Source organism: Gallinula chloropus (assembly GCF_964237585.1).
Source record: "Gallinula chloropus genome assembly, chromosome: 8".
Classification (NCBI taxonomy): Eukaryota; Metazoa; Chordata; class Aves; order Gruiformes; family Rallidae; genus Gallinula; species Gallinula chloropus.
In genome coordinates this window covers 19,337,485-19,364,103 of record NC_140093.1, presented here as the reverse complement: position 1 = coordinate 19,364,103, position 26,619 = coordinate 19,337,485, and the positions used below count along the sequence as shown (strand labels likewise).

The window sequence follows — 26,619 nt, the reverse complement described above, 5'->3', positions numbered from 1 at the left end:
ACGGGCGTGCTGAATTTGAGCCTCAATCCTATGCATGCAAAGTGCTCTGAATCCCAAGCTTTCTATGAATATGTCCATTTTATCTAGAAGCCAGCAAGGGTTCTGAATCCCAAACTTCCCATAAATGTGACATTGATTTTAGCCTAGAAATAGGTGAGTGCAATATGGGGTCAGCAGTGGTAAAATGCCTCCATCCGAACAGCCAATCTAATCCATCAGTAGAAGAGGCCCATACCTCAGAATGAAGATGATCACCCAACATGTTGGTTTCTTCTTCTTTTTCTTCCTGGTTTTTCCACTCATGCTCTTCTGGCGCTTGATCCTGTTCCTCCTCCAAGCGCTCAGGCTGACCTGCCTGCTCCATTTCTTCCTCTTCAAGTTCTTTTTTGCGTTCCTCTTCAACTTGATCAACACGCTGCTCATCATCCTCTCCCGCTTCTTGCTGCTCCTGAATATTCAGTTCCTTGACACGCGGGCCCTCATTAGCCCTTCTCTGCAGGTGTAAAGGCTCAGTTCGGTCATCTCTCTCCTGGGTATTTATTTCCTCTTGTTCTTTTTGCTTCTCCTGCAAAGCATACACAAGATTATGTGTGCAGAAGATACCATGGATTTTCTAGTTTCAAGACAGCTGAGGATGCTTTTAACACAGCCTGCAGGAGTGAGGCTGTAGGCAGAAGAGACAAACGCCTGCTCTGGAACAAGCCACCCCTCCTGCCAAATGGTATCAATACCCAAAGTCTTGGCTCTGCACAGCTACACAAGGTGTTGTACAACTGCATCGTAAAGCAGGTTAAGCCTTGTTTTATCTCAAGTGGGACAAAAACTATTACAGTCCTGTATCTACAAGGGAACCTTTAGGCTTTTATTGCCTGTAGGTTCTGCTGGCCAAGAACTCTTGTAAAACAAAACTATGGCTGACATTGGAACTTCCAGACCTTACCCACAACTTCGCTCTTTTCTTCTTTCGGGATGCTGGGTTACATGACAGTTTTAAATACATTGTCTGTACCTGTGCCACTGAAGTTTTAAACAACATGTGAAGACAGTTTCTTCAGACTGTATGAAAGCTTTTCTCTAACACGAGCTATCTACATTTTCAGAAACAACTTATTAAAAGAAAAAAACAACATTTTTTTTTAGCAACTACTTAGAACAGCTTACCCAAACCCATTTTCAGTGCACTTACAATCCTGTGAGAAGGGTCATAGTGAATACATTTTTTTACTACTCTACAAGATTAAACTGTTGCTTACTACATTACTCAAGAAGTGACAAATGCATACAAGCAGACATACTCTTCTAACAGAAGTGATGCGCAGAGCTAGTATTTTGCTCAGTAAGAACCATCTCCTACAGCGCCTGTAGCCAGTGAGTACTTCATACCTCCTTCTGATCATCAACCACAGCCCCGTGGTGCACTGGGACATCACTGTGGGGAGATGGTGCTCGCACCTCTGGTTGCTCGTTTGGTTGTTCCATCTTCTCAGGCTGTCGGAAACTTGGCATTTTGTTGAGCGTGTCCTTCAGCTGTTTGTATTCCTCCACCTGGGACTAAAGTCAAACACATTCATTACAGTGCATCCAAATCAATTTCTTAATAAAATATAGCCACCTTGGAGTGGACTTTCTGGCAAGACATATGGCAGAAAGACTCAATATTCACACTGGAGCAAATACCAGGGAGGAGGAGGGGTGGGAGCTTTAGAAACCGGTTGTTTCCACGCACTAGATAACATCGATTCGTGACAATCTTTGCAGCCAAAGTGCACATGCATACAGGGTGTATTAGAAAAATCTCTGTGGGACAAAGATGAAGGTTTGTTTTATTCATGCCAAGCAGGAGAATTGTCAGAAGGGGATGATGCGGTTTTCTTGGCAGATTAAAGCGAGGAAAATCAACAGCACCACAACTTCTCCTGTACTGGTAGAAAGAAGTGCGGTTCTTTCAGAAACAGGAGTTTTAAAATATATATATACACACATCATGAAAATGCCAAATCCTCAACACTGAGACAGGTGTTACACAAGACAACAGCCAACACACAGAACTGAGGCAGAGAAAGTCATAGTACACCTTTAGTGAAGAGCAAGAAAAAAAAGAAAAAATAGGAGAAAAATCGAAATTTCTAATGTCTTCCTGAAGTGTGACAGTAAAATGTTGTCATTTGATTTGTTGTTTAACTTTGTACAAGATCAGGAAACTTTCAAAAAGTCCAGTGTGAGAAGACAGACTGGTTGGTAAACCAGTCCCTGTGTATGGGACAGACTATCTCACAAAGGAAAATTCTGGAGATGGACAGGAGGTATAAAAGCTGACCAGCTGCAGATACAAAAGGTAAAACCCCACAAGAGGGTTTCCTTTGCTCCAGTGGAGGTGGTAGGTGTGTTTACTACCCATTCTGAAGTCAGAGGTGCATTTCATAATCCTTTTTAAGACTCAGGTTAAGAACTGGCTGCAGTTCACACTCGGTGACCGCGTATGTTATGTGGTATCATAGCAATCAATAGTACAGCAGACAGGCACCACGCATTGATGTACAATGCAGACTACTCATACAAAACGATATCCACAGTGCTACAGATTGACATGATGCAGTGCATAACAGCTCCAGAGCCAGACGCACCTCGCAGCATCTTCAAAAGACTATGGCATCCGCTAAAACAGATGGGCCTAAAAGCAAAGCAGAGTGCACAGTAATTACTCTTGTCGTTCCAGAGGGATACTTCTGTTTCCTCATTAACTGCTGCAGAGTCCAATAGGAAATTTTACAGGGAAAAATGGGTGTTTACTTAACATCAGACTAACACACAGGTCTCTGGTTATTTTCCCCCCCACTGTCTGACCATGCCACGGTGCTCACAGACTGGGATATTTAAACACTGGATGTCCAGACCAGAATCCACGTACTCTGCTCCACTGCACGAGTCATTCTAAGCTGAACATTGTGATTCAAGGCCATAGCCTAAAAGGTATTAATACTGGCAGAAAGACAGGGCTTATAAAAATACATAATGAATCTGTCTGGCTGCTTGAGCTATGGAAAAGTACAAAGATTACAGTGCCTTGAAGATTCAGGTCACAAATTCATTAGTGCAGTATTGACTACTGATATTTAACGTCTAGAATACACTTAGAGAGAGAGGGATCATTTATCGAGCTGTGCTTCTACACAATAATCCCTTGTGAACTTTCTGTAGCTGGTTTGCAGAAGCTGTGCAATTGTGCTAAACACCTGTTCTCAAAGACTGTGCAAGACCCTTCTGCTGAAGGAAAGGCTCTCTGCTGAAAGAAAGGCTCTCCGTCTGATAAATGCTAAATTCTGACTGCAGATCAAAAAGCTTTGTGTGTCTCGGTTTTTCTAATTAAAGAACTGAATCAAAGCCAGGAGAAGTATATGGAGCTTCCCTTTGGATTTGGTGAACCTTAAATCAGACCCTGCATCTGCCCTGGTACAATTTCAGATGTTGGCAAATACAGCCCAAGCAGCTAGCGTGGCCAGTGGGAGAAGAGGTTAAAATTAGCTGCCAGCATATTTTAGTGCTGGAAATTAAGATTCTTCAGCTTTTTAGACTATGAGGGACTTTCCTGGTCTTCCTCTATTATTTTTTTTTTTAATATCTACAGGTACTGACACGTACTAACAAGCAGAACTGGGGATGGTGGGGGGGAATTCAATGCTTTCAGTGCTGCTAATGATTCTGTGGACTGTGAAAATACTTCAATGAAGAAAATTAGTCAGGAATAAAAATAACCTCACACTGCCTCACTGCCTTCCCCTCTGGTCTTTCACTAACAGTCCTCCTCTGCTCCAACATTCCTCCTACTTTCAGATTCCCTGTGGCCTACACAGCTTGTACCAACACAGCTGACTGAACCTGCAACAGTCCAGCAAAGTTTGCGCTTCACAGGATATCAGGGGTTGGAAGGGACCTCAGGGATGTTTCACTTGGAAATGACACTTAAGAAAAGCAATGCTGCTGCTGCTTTTTGTGAGTTCCACCTGGAGTTTACACTCCTCCATCTATACCCTACTGGTGTTGCATGGAGGCATATAAACCTTCCAGGCACACACAAACCAGCCTTCACAGCTACCAGCCTCCCAGGTCCTTATGATGATACATGTGAACCTCAGGGTGTGGGATGTTAAACTCACAGAAGTTCTATCAGAGAAGACAGAGGAAGAAAGGTATTGGACAGCTCTCACAGAAGCAGAGATGTTTTTATCATCAGTGAGACATGCACCCTCCAGCCTCTGAACCAGCTTTTGCTTCTCCAACAGCCCTGTGATTCAGTGCAGCTTCTTCTTCAGAGCAGCCCTGTAACTCATGCATCTCCCTGCGGTGTGCAGCTGGCGCTAACCACACACCCCCCACCCATGCAAAAGGCTTCATGCACAACGTGACAGTCCGCTGAGCTTGGAGAAACAAGTTTTAGGAAGGTTAGAGCTAACAGAAGCTGCTTTCCTTTCTGACCTGTGCAGCAGCTAGTGCACTCTTGTGGTCTTCCAATGTCACTACAAGCTGGTTGTGTTGGGAGAGTAAGTTCTTATGCTGTTGCTACACAAAAAGAAGAACATTACATGTTTCATGAAACGTTCATTCTAAAGATAAATTAGGTAGCCTGGGGGGTTCTGAACTAGGAAGATAATTCAATTTATTTTTAAAAGAAAATCCTGAGCTGGAATGACAGCATTTACTTGTTTAACATGGAATGCATATTAAACACGCAGAGAAAGCGCACGTGCCAGGCAAGAGAATTTTGGAGGCCAGAATTTGTGTAACTAAAATCAAGTTAAAAGTTGGAGTAGATGCTAATTTAAAAAAAAATAAAAAGGAAAACATTCATGTCAGCAAACTTAAGGTTGCTAAAACACAATTATTAACTTGCAAGATCCAATTTCCAATTCCAATTTCTACACTAAATCCTTCTCTTCCAATTCTTTTGGCTTTTCTGTTTCAAATGAGCATGTACCTGAAGCGCAGGTAGCAGAAGACAAGCAACCCAGTTCAGCCATGCTCCTCTATTTGCCACACAACAGGCCTTCAGCACAGCCCACTTCTGGCTTCTTAAAACTTGGGAATATTTGTCTTTTTCCCCAGTGGTCTTGAAAATTGTTCTCAAAGCAGAGCCTACCTTGACATCTTGTAGCTGGGTGTGGATGTCTTGGTGAGCTTTTCTCAACTGTCTGTTCTCCTCCCGTAAGTTATACAGGGATTCTGTTTAAAAGAATAATAATTTAGAATACTGGATTAAGCACCAAAGTTAAGACTATAACAGAAACTACATCAGATCCTACACAACTGCTATAGCATAAATGGACTAGAGTCATTGTATGGCTTATTTATGTTACATCTCTCCCCAGGCCTATAGAAAGCCTTACAATTTCAAGCAGAAAACTAAAATGTGGTTAAATTTTGTATTAGTGCATCCAGTCTGCAACTGCAGTTACACAACCCCGTCCCTGCTAGGGACTGGAGACAGCAAAGTCCATGATGATAATCTGAATCCTTAGCAGCAGAGAGGAAGCCACCTTCCTTTCTTCCCCCACACTGCATCTGGTGAGTGAGAATTTTGTCGTAGGACTAAGCTATTCTTTGGGAAGTGGTGCGCAGATGGCCAGCATACTTAAAAAGCTTTACGTTCTGGGACCAGGGAGAGGGGTTTCTCTTCCCACTTCTTACATGATGTCGATGTGGAATATTGCAAGCAGACACAGACAAGCTCTTCCCACACTCCAAGCTGCTAGGCTGCAATCCAGCTCAGTCCAAGAGCTAGTGTATGACTTCACTGGTGTGATGCCAAGGCAGAACTAATAAACACAGCCTCTGCCTGCAAAATACTGCGCAGACAAAACTGCAGACAGCTCCAGAAGCAACTCGTGTGTTAGGGACACATGGCAGAGTAAGGTTAAAGGCCCTTGATGAGGGCAGCCCCATCCTTTTGTTCTATGCAATTACAGGACTGAAGTGGTCTGCAGACTGCAAAGAGTCTCCTTAATACAAAACTGGATGCTAAGAGTAAAAAAAATGAAGCATTCATCATCCATGTGTACAAGTACAATGCGTCTCAGAGAAGCTGATACAGAGAAAAGGAGATCTAAAATGTATGTAAAGTCACTTCAGAGAGAGGCTGACAGCAGTGACAATATTCATAGACTGCTCTTTATTGTAAATGAAAGGCAAAGAGGCAAACCTATTTTCCAGGTTTATCCAAGTCCCAGAACTAAAAATAAAAGTCCCTCTAAACCCACGTCTGACACTTGACAGGCTTTTCAGCGCCCTGTTACTCTCTCTCTAACCCAACAGAAACACAAAGCATGCAGACAAATGGATTTTGAGAAGCCAGCAATAAACCACAACTTATCAGGAAGCACAAGATGCACAAGTGGCCTGTTAGTGAGCACAGAGACAATGCCTTTCTGTCTCCCCACACAGACACACACTGTGGGTCCATTTACCCTTCAGCTTAGAGATCTCCTGCTCTTTTTCCTGCTGTAGCTGTAAGTATCGCTCCTTGTGATCACTGAATGTTCTGCTAAACTCTTCTCCTTGTTTTCGGTGATCTTCCTCAAGGTCAGCATGCTGTTTCTTGAGTTCTTCATGTTGACTCTGCAAACACCAAGTTGGACACTGGAACAGTTCTGTATCTGCATATCTGGCTAACATTGCCTTTGGCAATCTGCTAAATAAATCCAGATGAATAGGAAGCATTCATAACAAGAAGTTTATTATTCAAAGCATGCCTGCTGCAGCTCCTCTAAAACACAAAATGACCTCTGTGATGAGCAATCTCCTGTTGGAGGGCTACGTCACCTCATCCTGCAGTTGCACTGTCCCATCAGGAGATGCTGTCTAAGAAATTCCTTACATGCCAAACATCTGATAAGTCAGCACTCCACACCAGTAATGGCATTAGATAAGATTACATTACCCACTGGAAGCCTGACTAGAAAAACTGCAGTAAATCATCTTTTAACACTACTGCTGTAAGAGGAAGGCACCACCAGGGAGGCCATATCTCCCTGACCTAGTGGAATAACAGTGTCCAGTGAAACTGGAAATCTCTGTTACCTACCTTCAACATCTGGTGTTGTACGCTCAGGGCACTGTACCGGCTGTTTGAGTCTTGCTGTGAAAGGAAAACACCAGGGTTAGACAGAACACACCCTCATCCTGGAACCTCCGCACAAGCTGTTATTTAGGAGTCACAAGCCAAGGGCCATAAACTGCCCAGGAAACAAATTAATCTCTCCACTCTCTTTGGAACATAGTGTATCTACTTTGCACTTACTGCAGGAACAATGTATTTTAACTTCTGTTACTTTGCTCACAAACTGCTCCCCTGTTTCAACACCAAGTAGCCATAAAATACTAATTTACTCTCTTTATAAAGAAGTTCTCTACAGGTTTCTGGGTCTTTTGCCAGACACAGCTTTCCTTCTGGCACTTGGTATATAAAACAAAGCTTCCTGATGTTTTTACACTTTCCAGTTCAAAGACCATTTATTAGAAGGTTGTCATTGTCCTTTTCCCCTGTGGCCTAAGCTACCCGCAGATTCCTGCTGCCTTCAGATCCCCCCTTCCCCTTACAAACAGTAACATTACATTTCAGCAAGAGTAACAAACAGGAGGTTATTTTCTAAATTAATTTTTCTGGAAAGATATTAGGATCTCCTATTATAACTCAAATATTTAGGAACTGCAGAGCACTTACGCACACAGAGCAGAAACTGAATTAACAAGCACTCTTTCAATTAGTATTTTGAGACCTCTTTGAACAGATGTAATTGCAAAGCATTTCCTTTTTCTTGCAATTCAAATAGCACCATCCATTAAAAACTCGAACTGATGACTTACCCTTCCTTTATTTAGTGTTTCCTGTGCTTCTAGTTTATAAACAAGAAAATCTACAACATAAAAGGGAAAATACTGATGAGAAAACCCAGGAAGATCAGAATCTATATTTAGAGAAGAGGATTTATGTATGCAAGTTAAGAGCTGAATACCTATGCAGTTACAAATTTTCACATGAACTTGGAAAAAAAAATACAGAAAACTTAAAATTCTCAAATTTTGACAAAATATTTTCATTGAGAAGTTTCACAGAGTGTTTTTATTAACAAGTTTCTTATCTTTGTGCAGGGGGTACAGGCTCAAGGCTACACAGGAGCAAATGAATCTGTTACATGAGCTCTCTCAGTAGAGACCCAGGAGCTTCATTCAAAAGGAAAAGAGTATTTATAAACTGTGTATATTAGGATAAAAGGAATATGTGCTTTAAAGATGTGTGAGGGTCTAGACTAAGTTTAAATACAACAAAAACTTCTCCTTTTGTTCCTAGATCTTCTTTTCAGGATTTGAAAGCGCCGACTCACCTCTGCATAGCAACGGGACAGTTCTACACTAGATGGCACCAGGAAGCCATCGAGAATTTCAGGGTAAGGATGAGTTTCTCACACGTTCTTAACTTTTGCTAAGGTAGGTGTGTTAATTCAGCAGCAAAGTCCACGGTTTTATTTACTCTGGAAACTGTAGAGAGCTTAGAACTACGAAAGGCTAGGATACAGCTCAGAGGACTGCATCCTGCTGAAGTGTCATAGAAGTGAGATGAGCAAGAAATACATGTGCCAACTTCACCCTTCACACACACTCCTAGAACTTAGTTTTAATCAGGAAAAGGTACATAAGCATCTGCTCACCCTTAAGCATGTGTAAAAACTGCACACTGATGGAATGTAAGGAAAGATCCTGTGTTTACAGTACAAGTTGTAAGTCGTCAGCATGCCAGAACAGGATCTACTCATGTCCACACTCCCCATACCTGTTTCAGCTTATGTACATTGATAAGCACGCATTCTCTAAGCATACTATGTCAGGTTGCAGTGATCTGTAAACTGACCTAAAGACAGGGTTACTTTTAAAAAGGATTAGATTAACAAAATACATTTAAAAAATAAACTAAAAGATGGACTAAAAACTCCACCACAGATCTGCCAAGGTGGGCTGGCTAACTGGTTACTTGCTGAAAACGGCACAAAATACAACCTACGTTTCTTTTTATAAGATTCAAATTATTGTAAACAGCACAGTAAAAAGCCCGTTTTTACCTTCTTTTGCCTTCTTATGTTCCAGCCTCTCCTTTTGTAATGACTTCTCCAATCTTGACCTGTGCTCATACACAACTGAAAGGAGAAATCATGCAGGGGATTCATGTCAGAAGGAACACACACCAAACCCACCACCCACCCCTGCATGCCCAGAGAGCCTTGGCACAGAATGCACCAGGCAAATACAAGTGGAGTGAGGTCGCAGGATAAAGAGCTGCTTGCATCACTGGAACCTCTCTTTCCACACTATATTGATCCTGAATCCTAGATTACTTCCACTGCATAAACATATAATCAGGTAAGTGTAAGCAATTTGTTTATGGGGACAGTCAGCTATGGTAGATCTACAAAAGCTACCAAGTCCTTTCTGTTTCAGGTTTGCAGGTACACATATTCCCAGGGTCTCCTCCTCTCCTGCCCTGTCTGTAAGGAGACAAGGCAATAGGACAGGACAACCTTTCTGCCTTGCAGCAACCAAATTGTGCATCTCGCTTCCCTCCTTGTCACAAGCATAGGACAGCTCAGAAACGTGCACTAGTACACTAGAAAGGTTGATCACATCAAGATATGGAAGATCTGAGATGCATTTTAAATACTTTTAAAGACCTGAACAACTCTGTTTTGCAGTGACTTTCTTTTTAACAGAGCCTGGATAACAGTATCCTTTTACACTACAGTGCTGCTGAAGACCCATGGACAGCACAATGAAACACTTGGCTATACCACCTTGCATTTCTTAGGAGCGTGGGCTGACAGCAAGTACACACATACTAAATAAAGCACCTGTACTCACGATATCCACATCATCTGAGAACGATTTGGGGGAGGTGGGCGGGGGGGGGGGGGGGGTGGTTGAGGAGTTTTTTAACCCCCAGTTAAGGAGATAAGGAAGGAAGAACAAAAGAAATCATCTGAAGGGCTAGGACAGCTAAAGTATAAAGCTAAACTGGATGCTTCTCTGTGAGGTTAGGATACCAGAGACTGCTCCTCAGGAGATCATTTCATTTTGAGACTAGACTTCACTGACTTTTAAATCCATTTTTGCATTTGCCTTGAGTCCAAATACCCCACAACAGCCTAGAGATGAGTGGAGAAGTCAAATCGCCTCTGTACAGCCCAAAAGCAACAAACCCAGGTTTCAGGGGCCCTGCTCACAGTACACCCCACAGTGTCCTCAGCAGATCAAGCCACAGGACTCAGTGTGTCACATGATGTGATGCTGTCCCCTCCAGTGGGGTCACCAACTATAAAAAACCCCATATGTTTTTTTTGGAAAGATGCTCTGACATCTTTGCCAAACCCTACAAGCCCTTTGAACCACCAGAAGAGGTTCTACCCCTCGCTCTCGTACTGCCCTGCCCTTTGCTCTCACCACTGAGAGTGGTGGGACAGGACCTAGGAGCTGGGGACAAGGTATGCAACCATTTCTTCTGGTGGCAGTGCTGGCTTGCAGAGTTTTTAAGGGAGGGAGCAGCAATGACAGCTGGCAGTGACCTGGAACGCTGGGTGACATGGCAGAAGATGGACTGCTCCAGGTTTGTCCACAGAAAGCACAGGCAACCTTATCTCTAGATTTTATGGTATGACTCTTCATCATATCAGTGGCCCAACAGAGTGACCATGCCATCCCTGCAGACCCAAGGAGACCTGATAAAAGAATACACACACTGAGGTTACAGTACTACTTCGGCACCATCTCCCAGCAATTTATGGCTCCCAAAGACTGACTGCCTGCTGGTCCTTGCCATACACCACTCCAAAATGGATTTAACATTTACATATTTGTCTAATTGTCCATCCTATCCACGTGTATTCAGGACATCCAATATCCTCTGTCACAGTCCCACCACTCAGCTGCCAGTGAAGCTGCATTTCCTTCAGCTTGTGCATTGAATCTAGGTTGGGATCCCTCCCAAGCAATGGGGCACATCAGTCCCTGCCTACCCTCTGCCCACCACTCCCTACATGGAAGGGTTACTATATGAAACAGTCTACCAAGTCTGCAGCAAAGGAAATCTACTCATTCAAACTCCTGCAAATGTACAGTGATATTTGCTCAAGCTCACTGTAGTACAAGTATTTTTCACTGTCAAAACTATAATTCACACCCTTTCAAAGTTATTCATTCCTATTAATGGAATGTGTGATTTTCCTTCACAACTTGGAAACTCTTTCTTAGAACAAAACTATTGGTAAACATTAGGATGCAACAGGAAGCACTGAACACAGATTTGCATCTTGGCAGCCACAGAAAACTCCTCTTGCACCTTAAAGCTGCTCTGAATTCCACCAAGGTGCATTCTCCAGGCTCTTTAGCTACTGGCTTATCTACAAGCGTTTATGTTTTGGCTTAGAAGCCGGGTTGCTAATCAATCCTTGTCACCCACCTCTACTTTGCTATTTATCTTCTAAAGTCAAGGGCATCAGTCAAGATGAACTAATGTATCAACATCCTCTGCAACAAAACAAGCGCGCGATGAATATTCACAGCATTGCCAGGCAGGAGCTTCCAAAGAAGGAAAAAGAAGAGCAGCAGCACTGCAGTAATGGTTTATGGAGGCACTGAAGAGAGTGTGAATGCTGAATTACAGAGCAACTCAGGAGAAAAAACAGAAAATCCATAATGGGTTTCCCCTCCCATGCAATCGGGGTGGAAATAGGCTTTTTGGCAAACAGACTAAACCACGAATGGATTCAGTTTTCCATTTCACTGCTTTGTCAGCAGGCACACCTTCCTCAGCTCCTCAGGGTTTTAACAAGCATGGGGGCAGGGGGAACCCTGCACAACAAACCCACAATAAGGGCAGGAAGAAAGGAGAAAGAGACTGCTCTGGTTTGGGGTTTCCAGCCTGCTCTGTACCTCTGGCAGCTAATTGCATCTCCGCAGAGCTTTGCCTTTCCTGTCTCCACCCCGCACTTTGAAGCGGTGTCTCTACGTCCCTCCCAGGTAGCACATCCTCGCTGCGACCTTCTGCGTGCTAACCTCTGAAATCCTGGAACAAAGCTGGGCAAAGTCTTAAAATAGCCCTTCAGATGGCCAGAAAAGGGCTAAGAAAAACTTCCTCCTACACCTCTCCCCGTTCTAGTTCATTTACTCTTTGGCTCAGCAATGCTTTTCCTCTGACAAAAGTTCATAACGTGCAACTTAATGAAGACTTTGATTGAGAAAACAGCTACTAAGAAAGCACAGCTTCTGTATTTTCTCACTAGCTCTTTTGGGGGAGTGGCTGCAGGTCAGAATTTGTCAGTACATATAGGAGTTTATGTCCCATAAAAGTAAATTATTCCCACTGCTTATTGAAGAGTCCAAAGTACAAGGCCGTTGTCACTATAGCAGGGGATTCCTCCCTTCTCTTTTGCTACCAGCCTGGACATACGATGTCTGAGCAAGAATCTCAAAGAAATAACCACACCAAACCCTGTGTTTTCTATTCTGGGTTTCACAGCTAGATGGGGGGGTGGAATGGGTGGAACCTATATCAGGAATTCAGCAAATTCATCCTGGTGTGATGGGCTGTACAAATTATTTTTTTCCTAAGGTAAGGAGGTCTTAGTTTTATACTGATCTTTGCTCAAATAGTTGAGCTATGTTTCTATGTTATATTTAACAGAATGGGACAAAAAAAGAGGGAAAGCATTGTCATCTAGTGGCTAATAGGCACTAATCCAAACCTGGAATAATTGTGGGTGTCAGTTTAATCCTGTAAATTACCTCTATGGTGTAACCCACATATATGAATGAAGAACAACATAAACCCACAGAGAGGTGATCTCTTAAAGAGCAAAGCCCAGAAACAGAACTGCATCACAGCTACTTAAAACACCTTTTCCTTTCCACAAGGAAATATTCAACAGGTCTTGAATCAACCCAGGTTTTTGGTTGAAGGTTCTTCTTCTACAGAAAAGAAAGCAGAGGAGAAAGGGGAGTGATGCCCTATAGCTTCTCAGAACATGACACCAATTTGACCACTGCTGAACGATCATTGCAACACGGGGCTCAAGCAATGTGATAAAAGCAAGCTTATTTAACAGTCATGGTTATTCCTGTTATCTTTGCTTTGCACCTCTAAGCAGTAAAACAATTAAGTAAAATAAGCCATTGCTGTGTATTTAAGTGTTTTCCCATTTTACATTGACAGCAATTTTACAACTGTTACTCTGGTACTTTGGTCTGATTCTGGAGCCCACAATACCCCAGCTCCTACCACCTCACACAGTGGAAAATTAAGATTACATTGAGATTTAAATACACATGATGCAATTATGTATATTAATTTCTATGTTATTGTTTCTTATGCAATTCTGTGATCATCCCCTGAGCTTACAGTAACGCTCTTTGTTTAAAACCAGGAGATTTCAGTAGTCTTGACAACATTCAATGTTTTTTCCTCTCAGACCGTGGCAGAGTTGAACTGAACCAGCAGCGTGTGGAAAGCCTTTTCTACTAACACTAGGAAGGTCTGTAGACTTGCTATAAAAATGTAGTTAATTTCCAATTCTTGTCACCACAAATAGAACCATTTAAAATGTGAAGCCATGCAAACAGCTTTTCAGCTGAGAGTAAAGCAATTCCATGAGCCAAGGAAGAATCCCTTCAACATGGGATGTGGGATAGATTTTCTAGTCCAATGACAGTAATGAACATTACGAACTCAGTAGATATTTCTTGACTCAACTGATGCTAACGTTTCATGCTGGGAGAAAGTGTTATCGATCTAGCAAGACCTGCTCTCCAGGCTTCCAGCTCTGTATTTGATTAAGTCAGTGAATCTGACTTTACACAAGGAGATGCACTATCTCACTACTAATTATCTTATCAAAACCGGATTATCAAGCCATGGGTAGCTCCTGGACAAGCACCAGGAATCCCCATCACTGAACAACCCATATTGGTCACAATATAACCTCCATCTATTTCACAGACTCTCGATTGAGGGTTTAGCAATGAATGGATATTCCAGTGATACCACTAACATCTAAGAAATGAGAGTATTCCCAAAATAAAACACAGTTTTCCTAGTCTAAGTACAAAGCAAGAAAACAACAAGATAGAAACTATGTTTACAATATATTGAACAAAATATCGAAGCTGTTTCTTATTTTATGCCCTCACAGTTTTCTGGTTTGAATTTATAGGAAAAGGACAAAAACAGTAGGAAAAGTAATGTGAAACTGATTGTATGTGGAAGACAAGCATTCTTCTGGTTTAGTTATGGAACAATTCTGTGTATGGGCAGTGATGGGCTGCTCTCGTTTTGCTCACTGAAAGCCACACCTAGCACTGGGTGCCTAGCACAACTGCACTTGCTTTAAAACAAACTCCAAGCCTTTTCAATTTATTCGCCTGAAGAGCAATCCAGTAACAGCTTTGTCAAACTACAGCCAGTCACTGCAGAAGAGCAGGGTTCCCCTGGCACATTAAACCTCATGTTTCGGCAGTTGTGCTTAAAAATAACCACTGCATTCACTTAATTCCCTCATCATTTATGTTGCTCGGAGCATGCACAACTTTGAGAGGAGTTTGTATTTAATATCTGGATCTTCATCCTCAGTGATTTTGTAGTGTTTGTCATAGACATAGCACTGATTTTGTTTGCCTGAGAAGAAAGCAGCAGTATCTACTGCTTTCAACGATCCTGCACTAAAAATAACCCATCAATTAAAACAGAGCTGTTCCTCCAACTTAGTCTGTGCTCCAATAAGGAATTGGAAGTGGAGACAGCACTTGGGGAAGTCATGGAGGTTTGGTGTGACTAGCTGGAGCACAGGCAGCTCGCTGTTTGAGAAAGACGTCCCATCCCACCGCACTCCTGACATGAACTGGGGACACCAGAGCTACCGAAAGAGCTCCATGCAGAGCTGCAGCAGGAGTCTGATCAAGTGTCTACACCTAGGTCAAAATTTAGCCATAAACCAAGTAAGATCTACCCAAAGGCAACAGAGAACCGACTATGTGCATTTTGATAGAAGGTTTCAGCCTTGGAACACTGGAGTCCTTTCTGGGAAAGGTGGAATACATCTGAAACACTAACTAGTTTGGGAATGACCCGTATCCTGCTAGCTGATTTCACCCTGAGTGATGGGAATGCATTAAAGCTCACAGCAACTCCTTAAAGCTGTGAGACTCCTACTTCTGTCTCTACAAACTCCAACTCAGTCCCAGATGTCCTGCCCAGGCCAAAAATTATTATGGATGCTCTCTGTGAAACACGCCTTCCATCAAGGGCTTTTTCCCCACACCAACATGAGAGTTTGGTAACAGATTAGACAAGGTATCAGAACTAATCACAAAAGAACTTCAAAAAGCTCTGGAACGTGTGGAGAGTTCAGATAAGCATTTAAGAAAATTCACATGCTTATCAAATCTTCAGCTTTGCATCCTCAAAAAGAAGAAATCCAAAGCACAACATGGAGAAGGGTTGCAGATCTTAAAAGTTTTGCTTTGACTGCAGTTCTGGAAATGGGGGAATGCTGGGGAATTTGGCACACTATGCTTGTATTTTTAAGAAATAGTTATGGCTTCTATTCAATTGTTATGGTGACATGAAAGTTAATTTCTAAACTGGAGAAAACATCTACATTTAATAGAATCCTTTTACTCCACCCTACCTCACGTAGTCCCTTTCTCAGAATTCAATAACACCTCCAGGAAACAACAGATTTAAAAACAAATTGCAAGATAAATTGGGATATAAGGAGGCATTTATCATGTTGTAGCAGTGAATGCTAATAGCTGCTGCTAAAAATAAGTTTGAGAAGGAGTATTAAATGTGATTAAATATTTAATCCCTAACAGTTAGGCTTCAGTCATGACTTATTAGGAAAGAGATCACGTTTTCCATCCCAGAAAAGCCTTCCTTCACACTCCACAAATTTCTACCAATGTTTGGTGCTACCCACGGTTATGATACTAGAGTAGCATCTCACCTTGAATATACTGTTTTCCATACACTTACCTATGCTAAAGATGGTTTTTTTGAAGTGATAATAAATGCAAATACATCAAACAAAACCTGCTTAGCAATTTTAAATTCTCGGGGCTGGCAGATTTACTTCCAAAAAAAATTCCATTCCCTTTTCTTTTTTAAGATTTTCTTCTCTCCATTATTCTGGGATTTTTGTCATGGCACACCAGATCATTTTGGGTAACAGAGACATTGAGAAGAGCTGCAGAGACAACAGCTTCCTTCTCACATCATCTCTGAATGTCTGGCTCTGCTCAGTTCTCAGCTCCAGGCAACAGAGGCCTGTTCCTTCTCTCCAAAATTGTTTTAGATTTTTTTTTTCTTTGTAACGTTATGCAGAAGTCTGGTGACTCTATCTGTGTGGTATTATGATCTCTATAAATACAGAGGTATGCAGAAACTAGCACAAAGTCAACACTGAAGAAAACTGACGTAACCAACATATACACACAAGTGCTGTTTTAAGTTTCTAACTGAAACTTCTATCTTCATTTTTATCATAATGGAATATGGCAAAACCTGATGTAATATCTGTAGTTATCACATTACCAAACTGCTAAACCACTTCCTTAAATTAGCTCTTCAGAGCTCCCACACAGGGGGCTTGGAGGCAGCTCCAGTTGTACCTTTCAAAAAGCAGCATATGGGAACCAACAGTTTGGGTTAGTGGTCCAGAGTATTTTTTTGTAACAGAAAAATCACTGTCAGACCTCAAAACAGTTGCCTGAGTATGAGAGGTGAACTGAACCACAGGAAATGGCATTGTTCAGCACAGCAGCACAGAGGAACAGACTCCTTCCCATGCCATGGATGGAACAGGCTCCTCCCTCTGGTCCCCGGGAGCACCAGCAGGCCATATTTGAGCTCTCAACACCTCTGTAATTAAGCCCTGGAAATGACTGCCAAACTTGGGGATCTGAGTCACCTCAGGAAAATAAGATACCAGGTTCATTTCAGATACCTCAGGGGGGAAAAGTCTGTAAAAGAAGAGGTGGCGTAATTGCAGTTTCTTTCATATCTTAATTAACAGTACATAGTAGAAAAATCTGGGGAAGTTTGGTTTGTAAGATTAGATCCAGCTCAGAAGACCCTTCTATAAGCAAGGAACAGCATCCAAACAGGCTGAATTCCTGAGGTGCTTACCTCAGGCTCCAACATGACTAGAATTTCATGCCCCCAAATCCTAAAAATCCCAAGGAAAAAAAAAAAATCACCCAAGTAAAGACTCTGAACTAGATGTTCTGCATAGTTCATTTTGTCAGTAGACTAAATTATGCAGCTTTCATTACCATTAAAGCTCAAAACAGCACCTGACTTTTAGCAGTACAGATTTAATTACTTTTTGTATGTAAGGATCCTATTCCAAATGAGCAAAGTGAGCCACAAATTGCTGGCAATATCCTCACCACTACAGAGGAGTTCCTACACGTACTCAAATCTCATTGTGGGTGGAAACCTTACTCATACCGTTGTCCCACCCAGATACACAGGCTAACAAGCCTGGGTCCTGCCCAGCAAAAACAACCAGCCCATAGAGACAATGTGCTTGGAACATCACATGCAAGACTTAGGAATTAAATCAGTTTTCCTCACTTAGGAAGTAAGGAAGTAATTCCACTCTGTTGTTTAAGCTTTGGTTTTAACAGTAAAACTGTGACCTCAACTGAACCACTCCAGGAGTGCCTAATTCTCAGATGTTAACTGTGAAGTCCTGTCAGTAGAATCACAACATCTTGACTCCTCCAAAACTCTCCCTGCATTGTGTGTTACTGCTGTAACTACACTGCTGACTGCAGGGCCTCTGGCTCAGGTTGCAGATCGTGGCTGTTTCATCCTCTGCTTTTCCACCGGTCTTTCTCCAACAAAGCTGACGATGTTTTAGGTGATGCAGAAGCTTCTGTCAAGCCTCTGCCTGCTAGGAATATGTGACAGAAGATGACTGTCGAAGAAGCCAGAATGCAAACTTGGCAAAGCATCCGCCCATCCTGCATCCCTCCTTCCCTCTCAGCACTTGAATGTTCATAAACCCAGATAGGTCCCTCACTCACAAGTCTTCAACTCCTTTAATCATCATCAGTAAGAAGGGCTTTCAGGATATTGTCTCTATCTTGCATCTGGCTGTTAGCTGCCAGGCCCAATATTACACTCAGGGTGGGGGAAGACAACAAAACCAGGGAACAAAGCTACCTTGTCACCACCTCCTGTTTAGCATTCCTTCAGACTATGTGCTCTGTGATCTTCAGCCCAGATTCCAACATGACTGCACTGGTAGAAGTTTATCGTGGAAGTATTATGTCCACAGGGAAAGTGATTTAAGGGCGTTTGGACATAGACTACATGCAGGAGAGGAAAAAAAAGTAAATATGGTCATTCTCTCAACTTATCTTTGCAGCCATAGAATTCAGCTGCTGGAACTCCTACTGTAGACCCAAAAGCAACAAACCAGCTCATCAAGTTAACGGAGAGAACAAAGCTCTAGCACTTCTTCTATACTCAGATTAGAAAGAAATCTTTATGATTCCAGATAACCTGAAATCTTCAGGCTGGGCAGCAAAACAGCCATCTATCTAAACAGACATTTTATACATGCATGTATACATGTATACATGTATACATGTATACATACAAATGCACACACAAATATACATTTAAAGCATATAGATAATCTATGCTAAATTTCTGCACAAACAATTCCAACCAGTGAATGTGTTCTGAGTATTTAGAACATTAGAGACCCAGTGGAAAAGGAGAATGGAAGTACAGAAAACAGTTTTTGATGAGGTCTCTAACCAAAGCATACTGTCACTGGGCACAGCAGAATTAGGGATGAGGGATGCTGTATTAGCCATTTCATGCAGTGCCATATGAGGCATTGAAGCACACCCCACAGCACACAGGGAGCTAACCTCTGCTATGACAATGCTCCCACAGATCTTTCAGATCTCAGATAGCAACAAACCACCATCAAAATAAGCACCCTAGTGCTACACACAATCTGAAACTAACAGGAATCACAGGAATTCACACTGCTGATGTAACGGAGAACCACCAAACCACACAGGAGCTGTGCAGATGTAGCTCTACTTGTATGATGCATGTGAAAAATGTGCCATCAGAAGTACTGGTAGTTCTTCCCATCTTAAGGTAGAAGTTTAAATTGAGTACTATAAAAGAGGGGTGAGATCATGAAGTGCAGAGTGATGTGGATGTACTTCACTAAGAGCAGCTCTGGCGTCTACACAGTTAGCATGCAGACAAAGGAAATACTGCCCACTGAAGTTGCATGGAACTGTGATCCAATACTGCCATGCATTCTGCAAGCCTCTATACGTACAACCGGTATAGATCGGATCAACTTCTAGCAGATCACCTCCAAGGAGGGCCCGTGGTTTAGGACAAATGGAACAACAGGGACAGAGGAATTCCACATTTGCTTTTCAGCTGGTACTTTCTAGCACCAAGTCGGACAGTTTTGAGGAAATCCACACCTTATCTACAGCAGGCAAATCCTGAGCTCCCAAGTTCAGAGTACCTGGCAGGGTTGGCTCCCAGATCATACTACAGTCTCAGGCTGTGCAGAGATTGCCTGAAGCCATCAGATGGGTATGTTAAAACAGTAAGAGCAGGAAAATTACGGTTGTAAAGGGCACTAAAACGTAGGCTGTTATGAGGATTAGGGATTAAAACAGATTAAAATAGTACTAAAAGAGTTACTCAATACCCAGAGGATGAGAAGACAGAAGCTGTAAGGGCTAAAAAGACATTTCTAGATACATGCAGTCTTGAAGCAGTCAAAGACACCACCAGGTTCATCTACAGCTGTCAGTGCGTATCTGTTCTAGCAGCTGCAGTCTGTCCCTTTATGGCCAACAGTGCAAGACTTAAATTTGGGAGGCAGAGCGTCAAGTTTCACTTTTAACATTTTAAGAAATACTAAGTAAGATTATCTTCATGTTTTGAACATATAATGCTCAGAGAATGAGATTTGAAAATAATCAGCTTACAGGGAAGATCAGCTTCTCTGTGAAAGACCTTACAGATAACAATGACTTTACGTTTTCCTAGCAGGGAAAGAATTCAGCATCATCTCTAAATTTTGCTTCCAGTATTCCCGTTGGGGTTACAAAAGCAGCCCTACATTCCCCCTGCCAATCACAATTTGTTAGAGAGATAAAAACGCCCACATTTGACATTCTTTTTTGTGAGATTTTAGCTCCCAAACAGAAAATCTACAATGTAAGCTGTCCAAAGAGGGTGAGGTGAAGATCCCAGCCTCTCCAAACCAGTTAGCGTTATCGTGATCCCTAAGTCTGCCATCCTTCCAGTCACACCCTGGTCTTATTTCAAGAGACACAACTACTTCTCAGCTGACAACCTGGAGGTGCAAACACCAGATAAAGCAGAACTCCCTCCCAATATCCGCTGTACACAGCTCCCTTTGGATCACATACATGGACTAAGCAATTTTGAGACTTCTTCCTGCACCATTTTTCCAGTAATTTGTACATTCTGCCTCAGCAGACCAGAGTGCTGTTTTCCCACACGTACAGATCTGGCTTGATTCATGTGCTGCATTTGAGCAAAACAAAGCAATGAAAAAGATAAAAATCTAAGACAACTGGCTTTTCAAACAAAACCAGAAAACACTACTCACTCAGGCATGAAGAACTGGCAAGTACCAAAAGGAAGGTTCTTATTACCTAACATAAATAAAAACCTAAAAAGTTGTGTAGAAATAGAGAAATAGTAGAGGGGACAGTAGGCAGTGAAGGGAGGCTACACATTGAGCTACATCTGAGGTGCCTTCACAAGATTTTGGGCAAACCAAAGGCATTTGAGTTCCAAACTTTGCCCTTATGCACAACTTTGGAGCTGCCCCTGACCCTTACACATTTCACAAAGTGACTCGTTTCACCCAGAGCCCAAACAGCGTTCCTCTGTGTACAACTGGGAAAGCAAGTGTCTTGATGGGCACTGGTAGTTACAATAAAACCCAAACAAAATTCAGAACAGGCGATATGAGCCTCAAAAAGTCAACTTTAAGAAGTCACCTTTCTCTTCCCCCCCCCCTCTTTAATTTAAAACAGTAAAAGCCTAATGATGAAATGTTTGGGAAGTAGAACTTCAAGGTTTGGTTCTCTCCTCAGCTTGTTATGAGCTTTACAGTCTTATTTCATAAGCCAGAAGTGAGCTGTAAACACCAAGAAATCAACCACTGTTGATACAGCACCCTCTTTTCCTCCCAACAATGCCATGTCAGTGACCTTGCCCTTTAACAGGTTCCTGCTGAAACGATTTCAGAGTGCTGCCATCATACTTCAGGCCTCAAAGTTATCTCTAGACCAGTGTCTATACAGACACTGATTATGCTGCATGGAAAAGATAAACTGCACTGCTTCAGCCATGACACATTTTCTTGTTCACGTAGAATAATCTCTCATGTTGTTAAGGACAGCAAAGAGATGTAGCCTAGATACTCTCAGAGAATTTTTTGTTTGGCAACAGAAGCATTGTTGATTTTAAATCCAGGCCATTTAAAATCAAAAGTTCAAAGTGCAGGCACCTGCAAACACAGGATTTTCTGCCAATACTTTGAAACAACTTTTAGTTGTTGAAACAACTTTTAGTTGTTTCAAAGTCCCTGTTTAAAGAAAATTCCTTCCTGTTGTTTCCTATCAAGGAGTTTTAATAGGAAGGGTTCATAAATGGTTTTGGTGCTGTCTGTCACCAGTTAGCAGGGTGTTTGTGTAGCTGGAGGCGAGTTGGGCACAGACCCTGAATTCTCTGTGTTCTCCTCACTAATAAACTACTACTGCAAAAATTCCAAGTGATTATATAGGGAAGGCTATCCCAAAGTCAGCCATAAAACAGACAGGGAAAAACAGAGAAGTCTTTTTCTAGCTGTCTCTTTCTAAGCAAAGTGCTTAGGCATACAGCTTCCATGTGCTTTACTGGACAATGAGGCATCTAATGCTTGCCGCTGCATTTAGTATGTCTCTGGGCTCTCAGCCTCACCCTCTTCCAGATATATCTGCAGTTGCTAACATAAAACCCATCACTGTGACTGCACTTATCAACCACTCCTTGACTGGATAGATGATGGCTACTCCAAATGATGTTTCAAACACAGAAAGTTTAAATTTGCAGTCCAGACCCAATATACCTGATCAAGAGACTTTCCCCTCTGTGCTAGGATAGTTTGTTGCACGCTCCTCTTTGGTATAAGCCAGAGCAACAGAAAAAGCTACCTTGTTGAATTTCAGCTTGAGAACAAGATGTTCCTGTGTCCTCTTCAAATACTGTTGGCAAATATACAGACTAGCAAAAGTAGCCCTTCAGCCATCTGCCACATACCCATCACCCAGCCAAACATTTCCACCTTTTTCATGACTAAAATGAAAGTTTCTGTCAATTTTTTCCACAGCATTACCTGGAAATGGCCCGAAACACTAAGTAATGATGGGCTCAGATTGTAGCTAAACATATTCAAGTAATAAGTCACTGTAAGAATCTAACAGCATAAGCCCAACTCTGCACTGTGTGCATAAAGACTGCACTCTTCCAGACGTGCTTTTGTCTATGCCACTGCAGTGAAAAGTCCAGCTGAAGAGCACCCTGAAGTACTGGTAGAGCTGCTACAGCAGCACACCATTACTTTGGCCTTACACAGCTTTGAATTTTGAAAGTTGGCTCTGGGCTTCATATATACTGACCTGATAGCATTGCACTTGACAATTAGAGAGACACTGAGGCCTTGTGCTTCCTAAAGCAGTGATGCTTCAGGTATATACCAGCTGCTTTGCATCTGATTTCTGGACATGCAGATGTCAGACGCTGGCGTCTTTCCAAGTACAGGATGCCGCATTCAGCACATCCTTACACCAAGACACACAAGGATCTGTATTGATGTGGCAGCTTGAAGCCAAGAAATTCCAAGTTATTCCAGAAGAAGTAGAATACCCATCTAACTTACTTGAACTTTACTTTCAAATTACCCTTTAAAAAGAACTGCTTTATTCAAACACTCCTTTCCCTCCTGGAGCTATTTATGCTGCCCAGGAACTGCAGCCTTGCATTTCTGCAGCTGAATGTTCTCTCAGCATTAGAAAATTAACACTGCTAAGATGACACAGATGCACACTGAAGTCCCAGAACTGGATGCATGCTGCCTGCTGCTCCTCTAACATCTGTACTGTTAGATGAGTGGCAGGCAGCACGCCTGCCTTTCCCATTTATACCAGGAATCGCAAAGTGATGTGCAGTCCTTTGGGAATAAGAGTCACTCTATGAGATACACGGGTGTGGGGGGGAACTGGAGCTCGCTAGGCATCCACGAGAAAAACTCACACTGACTTTGGTGAGGTCAAAGACCCTGCCCAAGTCTGGTATCAAAACCCCACAGGCTGGAGGGAGAGAAGGGGAAGAAGCGCAGAAGGAGCCAAACTTTGCGAGAGGTGGGACAGCTGGATCCCAGGCTTCCCCAGAGGAGGAGGAGGAGGATTTCGGCAAGCCTTAGGGAAGGGCGGCAGAGGCTCCTGCCGAGGTAAGTACCTTGTAACTGAGCTGAGAGGGACTCTTGATGCTGCTGGTACTTGAGCGCCGTGGCCTCAGCCTTCCTCAGCTGGCCCTGCAGCTCGTAGTAGAGCATCGCCCCGTAGAGGAAGCCGAACACCACAGTCAAGAGCAGGAGGGTCTGGAAAATCCGCTTCTGTTTTCGGGAGCACATCCCGTTGCCCATGTCCCCGGCGGGGTCCCGAGGGCCCCCGCCCCTCACGGCTTAGCAGCGGGCAGCTGGAGGCGGCGGACGACGAGGAGGCGACATCGGAGGCCCCGGGCCCGCGCCGGGAGGAGGAGGCGGGAGGAACGCAGGGAGGGAGGGAGGAAAGGAGGGAGTGGCCGGCCGAGCACCTCAGCCCCTGGGCACCGGCGCGTCGCCCCGGGCGGCTTTCCCGTGCCTGCGGGCCCTGAGCGTCGGAGCGGAGCCGGCGGGACGCTGCGCGGCACGGGGCGGGTGCCCCAGCCGCATGCTGCGGCCGCGACGCTGCCCGGCCCTTGGGCGGCGGGAGGCGGCGGCCCCCGGTTGACTGTCCCAGCTCCTCCCGGGTCCCCGCGGCAGGGGCGAGCAGCGGCGCCGGCTACCGCGGCCTGCGGGAGAGGGGCTGCGGGGCGGAGGCGGCTCCCTGCTCTCCTCAGGCGGCGCCTTCAGCCTGGCCCCACCGCGGGGACCCGCCCAGCCGGTGGCTCCGCCGCCACCTGAGAGGAACAAAGGCAACTTCCCCGGCCCCGCACTTACGTGTCACCTCCGCTCCGCCGCGGCTCCCCGCCGCGGGATCCCCGAAGGAAGTCCCGCTCCGGGCGCGGCCTCATTGGGCCCAACCGCGGGTCTCTCTCCTCCCTTCGGGGCGGCAGCGCCGGAGCGCATTGGGTGCCCGCCGCGTCCGTCCGGCCCGCCGGGCGCTCCGCTTCCCTCTGCCCGCCCCTCTCCTCCTGCCCTGCACAGACCGGCCCGGGGAGCGCCGAGGGTACTGGGGCTTGTGTGAAGGGACAGGGGCGGTGGGTAGGGCTGTGCGCGGCACCTTGTGAGGCGGGGCGGCTGCGGGCGTGGCGGCCCGGGACAGCCGCTGGGACAGGGGGTGTCGAGGCCTGTGGCGGCTGGAGAGGCCCGCGGGGGTGGGGGGCTCACGCTGAGAAGGCAGAGGCCCAAAGAGCCCGGTTTTATCGTTCCCGGGCACCTGATTTATTTCCCCTTCGTGAGATTAATTCATTTTTTCCATAGGTCTTTGACAGCGCTCTGTCTCTGGGTGCGGGCTGCCCTGAGAGGTGCTGTGCGGCCCGGCCAGCGCTGCCCTGTGCCCTCTCCACAGAGTCCAGCTGGTGAATCCCAGTTCACATTCTGTGCTAACCCCCTGCTCCCAAACGCCACAGCCCGGCGCCGAAAGGTGAGGCAGGTCAGGAATGTCAGAATTACCCTCACTAGGGCTCTCTCTATTAGTCTTTTTTTAAACAGAGAAAAAAAAGCAACAACCAAGACTCGAGCTAAACTGGAATAATAAGCAAAACAAAAATCAAAGACATACACCAAAGTTATTTTTTCTAAATATGTCTAGCTCATTCTGTGTTTTAAACAAGCATTATTCTGCCCTTAAATGAAAAACTACATCAAAGAGGCTTAAAAAATTTGTTATTCAAATATTATACATGGAGCAGTAATTAATAGCAGTCAGTGCTACAAGCTGGTACAACTTCTATCCAAATGTATTTCAAATTTGTGTTTGTTGTCTTTGAATTTTACAGAATGCCTTGCTCTCCGTCTAAGGACCAAAGGGTTCAAAATTATACACCCAGCAAGAAACTGCAATTGCTTTGAAATAGTTATACTGTAAAAAACCCAATATACTCCTTTCTGTTGCCTTTAAGAAGCTTCCTGAAGTTCTTGAAGTCACATTTAAAGGCTTTTGTTCAAAACCATGAGTGTTTCAAATTGATTTATCTTCATGGAGGTTTATAGGACCCATTTCTTTCACCAAATAGTCCTAGTGGGTTTCTTAGTATCACCCAAACTCTGGCTTTCCTTCCTGTCCCTGACTCCTCCAGACATGCCCTGTCCATTTTCACATTACCAGACTCCTCAGGCTAAGCTCAGTTAAGCAGAATGACACAATTCTTTATTTCTAGATTGAGACTTTGAAATCACTGAAGATGATTTATACATCAGTATTACAGCTATTGAATTATTCAGTTTCTTGTGTTTCCACTTGTTGCCTACATTACCTTTCATACAGCCAGTCCACACCTTTAGTTTCAATCACTTTGCACTGGAGAACAAGTGACTCACCAGCAACTCCATCTGAATATGGTAGTTGCTTTGGGTTATCATGATGAAAAGGCATCATAAATTTAAGAGGACACCGAGCTGGCATCCTTAGTTAATAAATCGATTAAGTTGTAAATACACTTTTACCTGCTTGTAGAAATTGGCACTACCATTAACATGCAGTGAAAAAAGTAAATGAGTGTCTCCTTTTGCTTAATCAAATATTACTTACATTCAGTAATAACTAGTGATATATCTGCTCTTCAGCTCATGTACATTGTGACTTCATGAACAAACCAATTAGAGTTAAAATGAGGAATTTATTGGGAGCAAGGGACTATTATGTGAAGCTATTAGGAGAATTTGAATTGGAAGTCCCAAAATAGAAAGGTTTCGACCTAAAAGAGACTGTGATATATTAAAAAGCATTAAATTAGTAGCTAGGAGAGGAATGTTAATTCAGCTAATCACTCAATAAATTGCTGATATGATCAGGAAAGACGGGGGATAAGTGCTTTCCTGTCTGAGCTGAGTTGTGCCATGAGAAGCATGCTTGCAGGCTGTAACGGGATCTCATGGGCAAGCATTTATGCACGCCTATTTATCATCTTCATCTTCATTTCCTAAGCAAATGAGGCTTGTGCAATCAAACCGTCTCTCAGTTTGTGCCTTGTCAGGACAGCAGTTGGCCAACTCATTGGCCAATTTCAGGCAAATTTAACTGGGTCTTAGA

At 43.6% G+C, this 26,619-nt stretch overlaps 1 protein-coding gene across 1 annotated transcript in view; it reads right to left on the bottom strand.

Moving 5' to 3' along the window:
- The window catches only part of GOLIM4 (golgi integral membrane protein 4), a gene marked incomplete at its 5' end in the record, with an annotated part of 34,164 nt that extends 10,354 nt beyond the window's left edge, over positions 1-23,810 (bottom strand). Inside the window, 9 exons of the mRNA XM_084267618.1 lie at positions 236-565; positions 1,384-1,551; positions 4,474-4,557; positions 5,135-5,217; positions 6,459-6,609; positions 7,076-7,129; positions 7,858-7,907; positions 9,108-9,182; positions 23,624-23,810. Of these exons, the coding sequence (XP_084123744.1) occupies positions 236-565; positions 1,384-1,551; positions 4,474-4,557; positions 5,135-5,217; positions 6,459-6,609; positions 7,076-7,129; positions 7,858-7,907; positions 9,108-9,182; positions 23,624-23,810 (1,182 nt within the window). The remainder of the gene's footprint in view (positions 1-235; positions 566-1,383; positions 1,552-4,473; positions 4,558-5,134; positions 5,218-6,458; positions 6,610-7,075; positions 7,130-7,857; positions 7,908-9,107; positions 9,183-23,623) is intronic.
- Positions 23,811-26,619: the final 2,809 nt, after the last annotated feature.